Source organism: Festucalex cinctus, chromosome 19 (assembly GCF_051991245.1).
Source record: "Festucalex cinctus isolate MCC-2025b chromosome 19, RoL_Fcin_1.0, whole genome shotgun sequence".
NCBI lineage: Eukaryota > Metazoa > Chordata > Actinopteri > Syngnathiformes > Syngnathidae > Festucalex > Festucalex cinctus.
Genome location: NC_135429.1, coordinates 6,824,460 through 6,840,130, shown reverse-complemented (window position 1 = coordinate 6,840,130; position 15,671 = coordinate 6,824,460). Strand labels below are relative to the sequence as shown.

At 39.8% G+C, this 15,671-nt stretch overlaps 1 protein-coding gene across 1 annotated transcript in view; it reads right to left on the bottom strand.

The window, feature by feature from the left end:
• col16a1 (collagen, type XVI, alpha 1) overlaps positions 1-15,671 on the bottom strand; it is a 56,060-nt gene that overhangs the window by 14,780 nt on the left and 25,609 nt on the right. The window contains exons 8-38 of the mRNA XM_077506686.1: positions 15,057-15,122; positions 14,605-14,637; positions 12,171-12,221; positions 11,990-12,022; positions 11,833-11,868; positions 11,387-11,425; positions 11,200-11,262; positions 8,603-8,647; positions 8,407-8,502; positions 8,247-8,285; positions 8,127-8,171; positions 6,818-6,853; positions 6,618-6,740; positions 6,136-6,171; positions 5,740-5,766; positions 5,066-5,185; positions 4,798-4,842; positions 4,346-4,381; positions 4,201-4,254; positions 3,692-3,742; positions 3,460-3,603; positions 3,316-3,351; positions 2,762-2,869; positions 2,474-2,596; positions 2,347-2,400; positions 2,225-2,266; positions 1,963-1,998; positions 1,840-1,893; positions 1,677-1,745; positions 1,039-1,092; positions 709-735 (exon numbers count right to left, since the gene is read on the bottom strand). Of these exons, the coding sequence (XP_077362812.1) occupies positions 709-735; positions 1,039-1,092; positions 1,677-1,745; positions 1,840-1,893; positions 1,963-1,998; positions 2,225-2,266; positions 2,347-2,400; positions 2,474-2,596; positions 2,762-2,869; positions 3,316-3,351; positions 3,460-3,603; positions 3,692-3,742; positions 4,201-4,254; positions 4,346-4,381; positions 4,798-4,842; positions 5,066-5,185; positions 5,740-5,766; positions 6,136-6,171; positions 6,618-6,740; positions 6,818-6,853; positions 8,127-8,171; positions 8,247-8,285; positions 8,407-8,502; positions 8,603-8,647; positions 11,200-11,262; positions 11,387-11,425; positions 11,833-11,868; positions 11,990-12,022; positions 12,171-12,221; positions 14,605-14,637; positions 15,057-15,122 (1,821 nt within the window). The remainder of the gene's footprint in view (positions 1-708; positions 736-1,038; positions 1,093-1,676; positions 1,746-1,839; positions 1,894-1,962; positions 1,999-2,224; positions 2,267-2,346; positions 2,401-2,473; positions 2,597-2,761; positions 2,870-3,315; positions 3,352-3,459; positions 3,604-3,691; positions 3,743-4,200; positions 4,255-4,345; positions 4,382-4,797; positions 4,843-5,065; positions 5,186-5,739; positions 5,767-6,135; positions 6,172-6,617; positions 6,741-6,817; positions 6,854-8,126; positions 8,172-8,246; positions 8,286-8,406; positions 8,503-8,602; positions 8,648-11,199; positions 11,263-11,386; positions 11,426-11,832; positions 11,869-11,989; positions 12,023-12,170; positions 12,222-14,604; positions 14,638-15,056; positions 15,123-15,671) is intronic.

The following is a 15,671-nucleotide window of genomic DNA, read 5'->3' as shown; positions in this document are numbered from 1 at the left end:
TAGTAGCACTTGTAGTGTTTGTAGTAATAGAAGTAGTAGTAGTAGTTGTAGGACTTGAGGCACTTCCTGTTCAATTTGAGACACTTCCTGTTCAATTTGGGGCACTTCTGGACCACTTCCTGTTGATTTTGGAGCACTTCCTGTTCAATTTGAGGCACTTCCTGTTCAATTTGGGGCACTTCTGGACCACTTCCTGTTGATTTTGGAGCACTTCCTGTTCAATTTGGGGCACTTCTGGACCACTTCCTGTTGATTTTGGAGCACTTCCTGTTCAATATGGGTCACTTCCTGTTGATTTTGGGGCACTTACATATCACTAGCTGTTGTAGTAGTACTACTAATTGTAGTACTACTACTTTTAGTAGTAGTTGTATTAGTAACAGTACTTGTAGCACTTGTCGAAGTAATAGTAGTTGTACTACTACAAGTAGTAGTGGTGGTAGTCATACTAATACTATACTTTCTCAACTCCACATACACTTGTGGTTGTGTAATCTGATGAATATGATAAGTAACAGTCTTAGGCAACTACTGACAAAAGACTCAAACTACTCTTGTTTACAGGCCACAATACACTTGTCACCTCTACTGCTTCTCTATCTATGCCCCACAGCCAGTTGTGTGCGTGTGTGTGATTACCATCTGTTCCATCCTCTCATATTCTAACCCCTCCGAGATCACTTCATCCAAACAAAATGGTAGACTTACCTTGTCCCCCGTAGCTCCATCAAGTCCCTGCAAGAGGACACACACATGCACACACACTTGTTAATCAAGAAGAAAGCTTAGGGCCGTGAGCTGAGCACAGATCAGGGAACCGTGGATGTGATGGCAGAAGACAATGCCTCTGTTCTAGATAGAGGCAGACATCCTTGGTTATCAATGTTGCCTAAAATCAAGGGCAATTCAAAAATAAACAAAAAATGACATGACACTCTTGGCAGATGCTAACACAAGGAGGCAACAAAGCGATTTTAACTTGATACATGTACAAAAAAAATGTGTTTAATAACTAAATAAATTAACAAGAAAACTCACAGGTTTGCCATCAGCTCCAGGAGAGCCACGGGAACCGGGGGTACCGTCTCTACCCTGTCGGAGAAAAGCCAAAAGGGTTGGCAACAATACGTGCACTGCACACCCAATGGCTAAATGACCGTATTTTTCAGACTATGAGTCACTCCAGTCAAAAAACGTGTGATGAAGAAGAAAAAATATACAAGTTGCTCCGGAAATAAGTCACAATTTGGGTATTAACTTTACAAAAACAGAAAACAAGAACAGTGGACCTCAGACTCGTACCCCAAATCTCCGCTCGAAACAAGTTCTTTTTATATTCGGAAAAGTTATTCCCTTAATTTAAAATGGCCTACCTTAATTAGAACCCCACGTTCCATTATAGCCAAAGGTAGAATCTAGATTGGTTATTGCATCTTTCAGTGCTATAATTAGTAAATCCTTGTTGTGGTATATGCCGCATGCTAAAGAACTTGACGGTAATGCACCAAAAGTAGTCCATTCGCTGATGCAGCATGATCAGCTCTAATTTTAATATACACCAACCAAGTCGCACCTGAGTATAAGTGGCATGTGCAGCCAAACAATAAAAAAAAGTGTGACGTATATAGTATGAAAAATACGGTAATCGTTTTACAAAAAATGCAGTTATGTCATACTGGTGGCCCAGTTACGCCGAAGCCCATCGGCCCTTGCGGTCCTGGAGGTCCAACATCTCCTCTCAGGCCCTGTGAATCGGAAAACAACAATGCTGTTTGACTATAGGACTACAAATAGAATACATCAGAGACAGCAGTCGGAAGAAATAATGAAAAAGTTGACCTTTTCCCCAATAGGACCTGCAGGGCCAGGTGTTCCTTTGGATCCAGGAGGCCCCTGAACAAACAATTTTAGACTTTAGTATAAGGTATTGAAAAATACAATAGCACTGACGCTAAAACTTACATCAATACCGGGAAGTCCTCTTGGTCCTTCGATGCCCTTTGAGAAAATTACTGTGGTCAACGAGTGCTTTCCCCACACTGCATTAAGCCGTGGTCAAATAAACAGTGAATTGACTTTCTGAATTTGGCCTTGATTTACAAGAGCCTGATTATATTGTATCTGGCAGGTACGAAAAATGTAAACAGACAAAGCGGAGGAATTTGGTCTTCATTAAATATCAGCAGGAAGGTTAGAAACTGTGTGTAACTAACATCTTCCTTACCTGTGGACCTGGTAGGCCAACTCCTGCAAGTCCAGGTTCTCCCTGCATGGAGCATAGCAACATAATCATTTAAATACTTTTAAACATCATAGCAACAACAACCAGTAAATTGACGCTCATACCTTGCTCCCTTTAAGACCAGGAGCACCTTGAATACCTGGTAAGCCTGGTTTCCCCTAAATATGAGGTATGAGATGCAATTATAACCTATTGTTTAGTAGTAGTAACTCCAAAATGTGATTTGCTCACATTTTTGCCTGCTTTCCCTGCTCCTGGGGGGCCAGGCTCTCCCCTCTCTCCTTTTGGCCCGGGCACAGCCACACCATCACCCACTGCAGTGCCCAGAGATGAACAGCTGGTACATGCATCACCCTGGCAAAACAGATATAATCAAAGTTGGATGCTGAAACCTTGAGGAAAAAGTAGTTAACAGTTAGCAAGTCCAATCATCCTTTAGCAATAACTTATAACTGCTAACATTTCAGTATTTTTACACGAATGCATCCAACGGCACAATAATGGAAGATTGATAATCACCTTCTCTCCCTTGAGGCCTGTTTGTCCATCTTGACCAGGCTCTCCAGGCAGACCTGGAACTCCAGGAGCACCATCATCTCCAGAATCCCCTTTGTCACCTTGGTCACCCTGATAACAAAAGCATATTCCTGCTTCTGGATTTGTTGTTGTGGTGGTGCTAGTGGTTAAAATGTGAAATTTGTGTATCACTATGGGCTCTAATTAAAGCTCTGATGCATACTTTAAAATTCACAAAATGTTTTTTTAGGAATTCACCGGTCGTTAATGAAGTCTTTCGGTTGATGGCTAATTTATTCATTATTTGTTAGCTAAATTATTTTGGGACAGAGTTTCTGGACTCAACCTTAATTACATCTATTCCGTTACGGTGGTCTAACGACCTATTTAAGCCTACATGGGCTGTTTTATGAAGCTTATGAAGAAAGCAGCTTTATTTATGTATTTTCCTTTTTCGTTTTCGGCTGCGACAAGGCCTGCTTAATGTTGTGTGAAGTTGTTGATAGGACTTGGGTGGATAGCTCAGATTACACAGCACAGCTTTTTCCGAATCTTACCTTATCTCCTTTCTCTCCAGCAGCACCCGGGGGGCCCTGTGTGGGTGTAACACAGTGAACATGTTCCGAGAAACACTCTGAAAAACTCTCAAATTTATCTTGTTGCAATCTATTTGGATTTAGTTTTGTGTTTAGTATCGGCACCTGTTTGCCTTCGACTCCAAGCCCGGGAAGTCCAGGGCTGCCCGGAGGGCCTGGTTCACCTGGGTTGCCTCTTGTTCCCTCGGGTATTTTGATGCTGGCAGGTCCGCTGCCAACCTCGTATGGCTGACATACGCCGCACTTGCCCTTTTGAACGGTAGAGGTTAAAGAAGGATAGTTAGCATGACAATCCTGTTGAAGCACACAATGAATGTGTCCGTATGTCTTCTCATACCGGCTCGCCTTTCTGGCCAGGAAGACTGAGACCAGGGAGTCCAATCGCTCCCTGTAAAGAAATGCAGTTCACAAAAGACAGTGCCACAATATATATATATATATATATATATATATATATATATATATATATATATATATATATATATATATATATAAGGTTGTTAGTAAGGTTGTGACGTATTACGGTAAAAAGACGGTATTTTAAAAACAAAGGTAAAAAACAAATCAAATGATATAACATGATATTAGTGATGGCACCACATGGTTACCTTTGAACCCGATATAATGAGGAGACGGTAAAATGGCGTAAAAAAATTGAATGAATACCGCACAACTCTAGGTGAGAGCATACTATTAAAACATTGGAATACCGTATATGTTTTGTTTGTAATAAGTGTCATTGCTCATTGTGGAGACAACACTTAATGACTCACAACTAAATATACACAATTAATGAGCAAACAGGAATGTAGTTTTTATCCAAGCAGCTCGATATACTTTTCATACCTTTTCACCCTTTTCTCCATCCTTGCCAGCAGATCCTTTTGCACCAAGTTTTCCCTATTTTTTGGGATGATAATCTTTTCATGATTTGACAGGATCATGATGTGTATCAGAACATTCTGTTTCAAAGAGCTTAATCCAAACTCACCGGCTTACCCTCAGCTCCTCTTCTGCCTGCATTACCCTGCAGATAAGCCCACAAAAAAAGAATATATATATATATATATATATATATATATATATATATATATATATATATATATATAAAATTGAATATTTCAAATTAATAAAAAGGGATGTGTCTTTTGAATTGGTAATTCATGGTTCATCCTCTGATGCACCTCGAAGGCAAGCGTGTCAAATCCGTTTAATTCATCACTATCTACAATTTTCACCAACAGCCTCCCCACTAACTAAAATTCCTATATAAAAGTCTAGAATGAAAATTAGTGAACCACAGTGATTATATCGGTCCCGTGGTCCATTAAAACATCCATTTTAAAAAAACAACTGAATGAATTCCCTGCATACAAGTCTTAAGCATAGCCTGCTATTGAGGTCACCTACTCTGAGTCCCGTTTCTTATTTATGTTATGTTACCTTCTCTCCTCTTGGGCCAGGTGGTCCTACATTTCCAGCATCTCCCTGTGGGGGAGAAAAAGTGAAACAATGCATCATTTTAATGAAGGTTCTTATCCGCGGCTCACACATGCAAGGAAAACCACTGATGCAAACAAAAACAAAAATGCACGTATAGTCAAAGACAATTACCCAATCAATTTCATGCTACCATATCTCTGCTTCCTTTTCTGGAAAGTTCTATAAACAAGCAAGAGTAATTATTATGGAACTCTCCGAATAGACCTACTTGTTCTCCCTGAATTCCAATGCCTGGTTCCCCTTTTTGGCCCTTCACTTGCAGAGTTTGAGTCCCGACCAGGTTTGGGGGTAAGTCGCCCAAGGTGGGGCACACAGAACAGGGCTCACCCTGAACAACATGAACAAGTTCAATATGTGCGTCATGGATATTTATGAACATCAAACTGTTGTTTCAACTGTGACATACTGTCAAAATCCTGTGAATAGTACTATATACTGTATATCTTTGGGGAGGTATAGCTCCATGGAGCTAAACAAGATTTTATTATTTTTTTAAAATTTGTATTTTTATTTTTATTTTTTTTAGTTATTCCTTGTCCTTTTGTGGTTAAAAAAAAAACGAGGGAAAAAAAAAAAGAGAAAAAAAACAACTTTTTTTTTCAGGGTGATTTTGGAGTGGCATACCGCATACGGGTATGTATTATACACAAGATTTGACGGTAATTGGATATTTCCCTGAAACTAAATTACACTTTAATGATGTTTTGAATCTTTATTCATTCATATTATTCACTCTGATAAAGGATACCAGCAAATTGGGGGACTGTATTATATACAAGTACAGACGAAAAAACATGCTTTAAAATGGTGACTTGGGGAGACGCATTATACACGGGTGTGTATTGTAGATATGAATTTTGCGGTAGTTCATGTCAAACTGACCTTTTCTCCTGCTGATCCTGCTTCTCCCTGTAGAAAAAAAAAAGAAGATAATTCATAATCGCAACGTTCTCTGACGTACATGTTTGCTTGGAGATGTCGTGTCTGGACGTGGTTTCGGAAGCATACGGGTCACTGTAATTAGGCAGATGTGCGATGTGTGAGCATCACAAAGTGCTTGGCACACGTGCGGGCATAGATGGAGCAAGTCGGCCATGTGTGAGAGCACTCAAAGGAAATGCATTCCCATTTCCATCTGCTTTCGGCGAGGCCCCTCTGCAAAAGCTCGTGCATATCCGAATGTGTTGGAATGCAGATGAGCGTGTTTGTGCGGCACTTCTGCTGAATACAGAAGAGACTTAGATGTAAACAGTAAATGAAGAAGTAAGAACGCTATACCTTCTGTCCGCCCTTTCCATCCACACCTTGAAGTCCCTGGTGAATATTGAGATAAGGAAGATGTTATTTGTCAGAGTGAGGTCATAGCCCACTTTGTCACTCTGTGCTACTGCAACATATCCATCTTCAATAACAGACGATGGGTGACAGATACTTGCAACATGGAAAATTGTTGCAGAGGATTTCATATTCCCACACACCTATCATTTCTGATTCCATTTGAAAAGATACTAAATGAGCAGAATGAGAAACTGCTTTCCTTAGAGCCTCTGCAATACTTGGGGTAAGTTACAGCGACAGGTACCAGCCCAAGGCCAATATCTTTCCGCGGAATTGTAAGAAAAACGCAATGCATATACGGCAAAGACTGTTTTTCAAAGATTCAGTCGTTCAGATTACGTGTAATAAAAAGTGCAGCAAGGCTGTAAAAAACGTCAAACGTATCAGAGAGGGCAGGTTCAGAACATTGCATTGTAACTTACAGGTTGACCTCTCTCTCCAATTCCTGGTAATCCGGGCTCTCCTTTCGGGCCCCTCATACCTTGCAAAGCCACCGTGTTGCCAAAATCGACGGGCAGTGTTGGGCACACTTCGCAGGGGTCACCCTGAAAATGAAAGTCAACACATTCCACTGAAGCAAAATCACACAAGGTTAAAGATAACCTTTATCCAGCCGTGATACCTTTCCTCCTTTATGCCCTGGTGGTCCTCGTGGCCCCTAAGAATTGAGCAAAGAAAAAATATAGTTGATGAATTAGATAGAAGCAAACTAACAAACAAATGGACAACCAAAAAAAAAAAAAAAGGTTTTCCTTCAGTTAACATTTAGTCTAGATCAGCAGTTCTTCACTCATTTACTGCCAGCCCAGTAAAAATGGATCTTTGACGTAGGGCTGCTCGATTATGGGAAAAATAATAATCAGGATTATTTTGGCAATAGTTGAAATCACAATTATTCAAACGGTTATTTATGTTTTGGCAAAAAAAAGAAAATGTTTCAGCGTTTAAAAATATTAGGACCAAATTAAAAAAAAAATAGAAACACTATAATTATTTTTTGGACCAAACAGAATTTATAATAATATATATTTATTTATGTTGGCAAAAACGTGAAAGTTGGAGTGCAGCATATGCACTGTGAAGTAGGGCATTATTATTATTTTTTTGGTACAAAACAAAATTTTTAAACCTAAAAAACTAATTATTTGAAACACTATATTTATGCAAGTTCCTTTTGGATGAAACAAAATTGATCAAATAAGTTATTTTAAAATTAAAAAAGGTGCAAATGTATAAATGTAAACAACTCAATCTTTTTACTTTGCGATTATACTGATTTTTTAATTGTGGAGTGTAATAATTGAAATTATAATTGAATTTCAATTAATTGCACAGCCCTACTTTGACGTGTATAGCCGTCAATGGCACTGAATGAGTTAACCTGGGTTTGATCGAACCCCAGGGGTTCGGTGAGTCAGTCTCAAGGGTTTGGCTTTGGTCAAGATAAACACCCCGACTAAAACGATTCGCAATGATAAGCGCCGCTTGGCCATCATTGGCTGCAGGTGATCGCGCTTCATTGCTTGGCCTATCTGTGCTGCAGGAAATTTGGTACGCTCAGTAGTCGACTTGTGGCAGTGATTTCTTTGTTATTGTAATCCCTTAATAATGTCAAGCAAAAAAAAAAAAGAGTGGTTGGATGGATGTGCAACATGAATTCACATTTATAAAGGAATGTATGGTGTTCCACAGGGTTCAATTCTGAGGCCTCTGCTGGTTTCATTCTATCTGCTGTCCCTAGGTTCCATCTTTAATTTAAAAAAAAAAAAAAAAAAAAAAAATGTTTTTCAATAAAGAGGGGTTCGGTGAATGCACATATGAAACTGGTGGGGTTCAGGACCTCCAACAAGGTGAAGAACCACTGGCCCAATTCAAACACAAACAATACAACTAGTCGTGTAGCTGCAACGCCTTTATTAAATGTATCTCACTGGATCTCCAGGTAATCCATCAGCTCCTACAGGTCCAGGTTCACCCTGTTGAGGACAGAGCATTAAGTGGGGAAAAAACAACAACAAACTGTACCAGAATAAACACAATTATAAACCTACCATGTCTCCTTTTGCACCACCAGGCTGACCAGGAGGGCCCTTGAGAAGAACACAAATGTTTTCCTCATACCAAATTCAATCCACCTTCTCAATTTAATGTTTACCATCCAATCCAGGAAAATGACACCTGCGGATTAGTGGATTTACTTGATTTACTCACAGCTGGACCTGGCTTTCCAACTCCGGGTGGACCTGGAGGTCCGGGCAACCCTGGCTCCCCAGCCAAGCCTTCCGGACCCACGAATCCTGAAGTACCCTGTAAAAAGGTCAATCCAGATCTGTTCTGTACTGATGCGACAGTGACGATGTGACACGCAGGTTGATAGAAAGGTAGCTAGGATTTAATGCACACAGACCTTCTGTCCCTTGGGGCCGACAACACAGATGGAGCCTGCCCGACCCTGGGAAATGATGACAGACAGAAAGAAATGTGACGGCGTCAGTACAGGTCAGCGACATAATCAATGTCAGCCCGAGTAACGGAACGACATCTCCAACTCTCTCTCTTGTGAAAGACGTCTGTTAATTTCCCACGTGTTAGACATCTTAAAACCAGAACGAGCTGAATATTCGACTGTGTATGAGGCATTATCTTTAGCTTTTTGCACCAATTTCTGTCTGCCAAATTCCAGTCACATCAACAAGCGCATTTATATTCGCCACGTCAGATGGATGGAGGCTTAAGAAGAATCTATCCTCTGCCAAATCCATCTGTCGCAAAAACCACTTAGCCTGGTGAACGACTGAACACGAGTGTCTGATGCTTGAACCGGGGGAATATCTCAGAGCAGACGTACGCGTTGTAATTTGTTCCTCAAAACTTTCCATTGCGACTGCAGGATCACCACTCCGAACGGGGGAAGATTAAAAGGTTTAAATCTTCCAGAATAGGGAGCTGTCTGCATGCCAGACGGAGAGCCCGGTCAATGAGGCGGCATTGATTGTGCAAGCTTTGTTGCTCTAGTCTAATCTAACTGGCATTACTAGACTGACTTCAAGCTGTGGCAGAGAAGGGGGATGAGATATTAATGCGAGTCTGAGCTTGAAGATTAACGCCATATAGGTTGAGCGAATATATGTATTCCCGGAGTCTGATAAAAGTCCCAGTGTCTGTGGATATCTGTCCACGAGCATTTACAGCATTTGGCATTAACGGTAAAATCCTGTGAATAAAACTAATTGAAATCAAATGCCGACTTAGCTAGTGCAGGTGGAAAAGGTCACATACGTCAACAGCCTGAATTTATTTGTTTTGGGGAATTATAGAGGCACTCAAATTGCTTATTATATATATATATATATATATATATATATATATATATATATATATATATATATAATTATTATTTTTTTTGAAAATTCCACTTGAATTTAACTTGAGTTAGAGAATTATAAAGAAAAGTACATAAATAAAAAATACCTTATTAAAATTACAAAAAGTGCTTTTAATTTTGTAAAACATGATTTTAAAAATATTTTGAGAAAACCTAACCTGGATTTTTAAGCATTTACACTTGGTGGGAGTCCTATATAAGATCAGTCCATTTACTATTTATGGTTATGTTGTGAATTTTTTCCTCATTCATCGTATTCACTCAGATAATTGGCAAATCAGGCGTCCGTATTATACACAAGTACGGAAAAAAAAAAAAAGAAAAAAATTTAAAAAACAAGGGACACATCGGTAAAAAAGTCAGGTTGGTTTCCATTTGTGCAGTTCGAGCACCCTCTAGTGGCTAGCTTATTAGTGCAATTAAATTTTTATTAGGGATGTTTTGGCCTTCTATATTTAAAATCTATGCTAATTGTCAGATGAAGGTGAACCTAATTTGCTTGTCTGGCGATCAATGTGTGTTTGCATTAGCAAGTGTTGTGATTGTGCTCTCAGGCTTGTTTTTGTTTTTTCTACTCGCCTCTGATTGAGGGATGGGGCGTGTCCTCCTGCGCCGCACCTGTTTCCCATCCTCAATCAAGCCTTCATAAGGACGGTGACTGCCGACACTCCTCGTCGGAGTATTGACTTTGCTACGTCTTCGCCTTGTGCATTATTCTGACCTCGTGTGAATTTGTTAAACCTATGGCCTCGTCTCTTGTTTCTAGTTTGTTTCGTGAGTCCCTTTGATTCATAGTTTTCTGTTATTTCCTCTGCTTTTGCTAGAGAGTTTATTATATCCACGCGTTGAGCCTTTTTCTGCTCCGTAGTTTTGAGTTTCCTCAGCTTTTGCTTGAGTGTTTGATATTCACGTGTTTTTCTACGTCGCGTTTAGTTATCCGCTTTTTACAGCGTGTTTTGTATTTTTGGTTTTGTTTATCCGCGGTGTGCGATTTTCTTTATTTTTTTATTTTTTTTATTTTTTAATATCCCTCGTTGTCTCTTCGTTGCAGCTTTTGCAAGCGTTTTCTGTTAACAGTTTTTCCTCCTGGCTTCGTCCAGCGCTTTTTGTTCTAGTACCTGTTAAATACATTTGTAAATTTTCTCTCTGTGTTCTGTATTTTTGGGATCCGCCCCCCGGTTCCACCGGAACCCTTCATAGCAAGTAGTTTTTTTTTTTTTTTTGTTTTTTTTTACAATATTGTGATCTTTTTTTTTGTTTTTGTTTTTTTTAAATATCGCCAACCCACCCCCACAATATTGTGATAATTATTGTATCGAGACCTTCATATCGTGATAATATCGTATCGTGATGTTTGGATATCATTACATCCCTGTTATAACATGAGATTTTATTGTAGTTGGGTATTTTTTTGAGCCTACAGAAGTTTCGAAGTTTGATTACCGGGAGACTGTATTCATGCATATAGTTACAATGTCAGTGATGGCTGAGAGTCATTTGGAGGATTTGTGCACATGTTGGAAAATAAACCAATTTGAATGTACCTTTGCACAGTAATGTTGGTCTGGTCTCAATTAGTACACAATTTCCGTTCTGACAAGAAAATGAGAAACACCTACATCCTTCCCTGGAGTGCCTGTCAGACCCTGCGGACCAATGTCACCCTTCTGACCTTTGAGTCCCTGGCAAGAGGCAGATAAAACGATGAGAAACTCACGAGGTAGCGAGGGGGAAATAAAGAGGCAAAAAATTAACAAGCTGGTCAGAGCAAGGTCAGGCCTTCTTCGTTTTTTTAAAACCTTTCACCTTCAACTCAGCTGCTTCACCCCAGTTGGCAGGCAGTGCCTGTGGAGGGAAGAAACACTCTCAAATCAATGACCTGATTCGAAAAAGTGCATATCACACACACCACTGGTGCAAAGCAAAACAAGACTGCAACTAGTCAGCCAGCCAAGAGGACAACCGGCAAGAAACGCGCACGCACACACGACCTGAGAGGATGCATGCATAATGCAGATGAAACACAGGCATGACACTCAAGTATACTTTGCAATTTAGATGCAGTAAAATCTTACTCAAGCCTAACCAGACTGACACTTGCAGCGGGGGACACTCTGACTCACCAATTTTGGGGGGTGAAACACACACATGAAGCATACAAAGACGTTTTGAGGTAAGCTGCTGAAGGGTTAGGAGTTTTGGGATGCAGTAGGAGGTGGCACATTGACCTGTAGCCGAGGATTGCCACTCACCATCTCTCCCTTCTCTCCCTTGATTCCTCCCGCACACTGAGTTGAGAGACACACGGTAGGCATGTTTTATTATCGGAGGCTACTTTTGGCCAGATTTCAAACACAGCCAAATAACGGGAAATAATTTTTCAGCATAGCTGTGGGTGACGTTACCTACCGGACTTGATTGGAAGTCAGAACAGTCGTCACCCTGGGAAAGAAAGGTAACATAATTTTTTATTTATTTTTTCCTTTGTGGTTCCATGTACCATTTTACAGCACAAGACCTGTCAGGGCACGTAATGACTCGACACATTCCGCTAATATTAACCCTAATGTACGCACAAAGTATGACTCACCCGGTTGCCTTTTTCCCCTTTGATGCCAGAAATTCGGGCAAGATTTATAACCTGAAACAATCACACACACACATGAATACCACCAAAACAAAAACATAACAATAATCAAAGCAAAAGAGACACCTGAATGATTCTTATATTGATCTATATAACAGCAACGGTTACACGTACGTTTCAGAACACACCTTCAAGAGGATGTTTCAGTTTCTGCTGTTACCAGGTGGTGGCACTATTTCATAAAAATAAACATGCCTACATTGCTGCAGTTTACAGTTAAAAAAAAAAAAAAAGGATGTGAGGTGTGCACACGGACTCTCACATTACCCCATAGCACCCATGGGAGACAGGGATCAGTAGGAATGTTTGATTCCTTCAGTGGAGTGGAGCAGATGCTCTGCAACACCCCAAACTGGATGGCCATTAAAAAACCTAGTCTTTTTTGAATAATAAGTAACTAAATCACCAGTCCCCCTTCCTGCTATTTGTGCACCATAAAGTGCTCAGCTTCTTGACGCTGCAACTGTGTCTCTGCATGCAGGCCAGTTTGCACAGGCGCATAGTACTACTTGTCTCCTCCCCCTTACGCTGTTTCGAAAGCTAAACCTAAAGCCAGTGGCAGTGATGACTCACTGTTTCCAAGCTCTTGTCTTTGATAGTGGACTTAGTCAGGCCCTTTGCAGTTAAAACCGCAAAGGATTTTCCTGCGTTGTTTACAGGGAGTAGTAAACAATGCCACGTTCATTGTATGTGTTATAAAATAGCAAAACTACCCCTTATCTGTTATGCGTCTTCAAAGAGTGAGTAGTTTTATGTGAGTTCTTTCTTATTTAAGTTTGCTCTATTTACTTGTTCCTCAAATTGTGGCTTTTTCATTTCATATAAGTTAAAAACAGCAACGTTATGGTAGAGTGGTCGCATAGCAACCATGAGGTTGTGGGTTTGATCCCAGGCCATTGTGACCTTGTTGAAGTAGCCCTGAGCAAGATACTGAACACCCCCAGATGCTCCTGATGCTGCATCATCAGTAGGTAAATAAGTAGTCAAAATATAAAGGCCCTTGCTAAGTGGAAACGCGTTATATAAATAAAGTACAATTTACCATTAACTAGTGTTGTTCCGATACCATTTTTTGGCTACCGATAGCCAGCTTTGCAGTATCGGCCGATACCGATACCATACCGATACTTAAGGTTTTTTTTCCTCAACATGAAAAAGCTGCCCTGCCATTGGTTCAGAGCATTCAAGGGCCAATAGGATATCTTAGATCGGCAGGCAGTGAACGTGTCACATATCAGTGAATGCCGTGCACGAGCAAGACACAAGATGCTGCATCCAAAATCCTATATTAGCGTTGGAATTAATGGTATCGGCATGTTACTTGTGAGTAGTCACCGATACCGATAACACTCTGCCGATACCAGTATCGGTATCAGAACAACACTACCATTAACTGATTGCGCAACAGTTTAAAAAAACTGCGAATTAGACGACTAAGCATTCCCATACATGTGCAACATCTTCCAGGTGATCATTTGTCACAAGACGCAGTGCACTCGTGCGTTACCAGTGTTACAAGGCACATCAGTAACAATATTTTTGACGGTGAAGGTAATTGTCTCTTTCTGTATTAGTCTCTCCTTTCAAACATATTAGATGTGTTGTTAATTTTGAACCTCAGCTATTTGCCTCACATAATGAAGTCGGCGATTGTATTAAAAGTTAGCAGCACAAAAACACAATGATGAGAATTGGTTTCAGGTATAGCATTAGTTAAGGCGGCTGAACAGCAGCCAAATTGACCCTCAGATTTGATTCATTAAAAATAATATTATGTATTTGCCTTTTATAGTAGCCTATATCAAATACTATGCCATGCTAGGATTTCCTATGGGTGCAATGCATATTTTTTGCCACGAAAAACAGTTGCCTGTGCAATTTGTCCACATTTGTTCATTTATGTGTCTTTGCAACTTTCCCCCTTAGTGGCAGTGGCCCAACCCTAATAACCTAGATTGAGGATGTCGGGGGAAGTTGGCCAGGTGCACTCGTAAGCACACACAGCAGCGACATAATGAAGCATCTAGAGTTTTGTGTTCTATTTGTGAAAAGAACATGCCTGTTGTAGGTGAATGACAAAATTTATCAAGTAGGCGCAACTCCCGAGTGAGCCATATAATGAGGTGAAAATCAGTCCTCAGTCAGTCAAAAAGGTGGGTGGGGGAGGAAGAGAGAAACTAGTTTTTTCAACCGCATGCATCAACTACAGAAACAACATAAAAGCAGGCACAAATACAAATGCATGACCTGCATATCTAAAAGAAAACATCACCTGAAGCCACAAAAAAAGGTTTAGTAAAATTATACCATGAGACCACAAGATGAAAATTCAGTGAAGTGATAAGGCTGCGATAAATGTATGAATAAAGAGACTTACTTTCTCTGCCAGATCTTTTGATGAGAAGATTTCCTTTCAGAGAAAAAAAAAAGTGGAGATGAGTCACAAAAACATTTTTTTTTTAATGGTCAATAATGATAATTGTAATTTACTATCCGGTACTCAATATTCCATTAATAAGAGGGATGAAACTTCGAGAGAGTGCAACACAAATAAATTTCCCCTATGTTGCTGTGGAAAAACGCTATATCAGCATTTGACAGGTATAACATCCATCATGGAAATTAGAGGAGAAAAATAACTCCCATAGGTTGCATATGACACTTTTTTTTTTTTTTTTGCAGTTTTTACATGGCCTGCGGATACTGAACAAGTGCTACTTTCAACTTAAAGCCAATAATAATTTCTACGGCAGAATTTAATATATATGAGTAAGATGCTTTAAAAAATACTCGGTTTTATCGGTTGGCGTTGTATGCACTATTTGTTACCTGGCCAAAAGTGTTTTCCAAGTCATTCTCTGCGGCCCGTCGACTCTTGGAGGCATCTGGTGGGCACTGCAACCATGCAAGATGAAAATATTTTACATAATCACACAACATGACTAGCAGATATTCACATTAAGGTAGTAAACTTATCGAACTTTAGCCATGCGGCATTATGTCACCTCAAGGTTGAAATTCTCTCTTTTTTTTTTTTTGAGAATAACTGAAACTATACAATGATATATGATAGCAAAGTAAGGATTTTGCAGAAGTGAGGATCCCAGTTGACTCCGACAATATGCAAAATAGCAAATTTACTAACCCGCCATGCTGCCGCATTATCCACATTTCTCTCTGCTCAGTTATTTTAATGCATCTGAAACCAATCATGAGGCAAGACTTCTAGCACAATTGTATAAAAATAAAGAGATGGTTAGTTTAACAAATGAAGAGAACATGTCAAATCTTGATAAAATGCTTTCAGTGCAAAATATAAATAGCATGATCATGAGCAATTAATATTTATGGTGCATGAGTGCGGAAGCGTTGAACTGCCAATATGGAGTAAACAGTATTGAGTCATTTGAAGTCCTGGAAAGTCGTTCAAACGTATTTATAAAG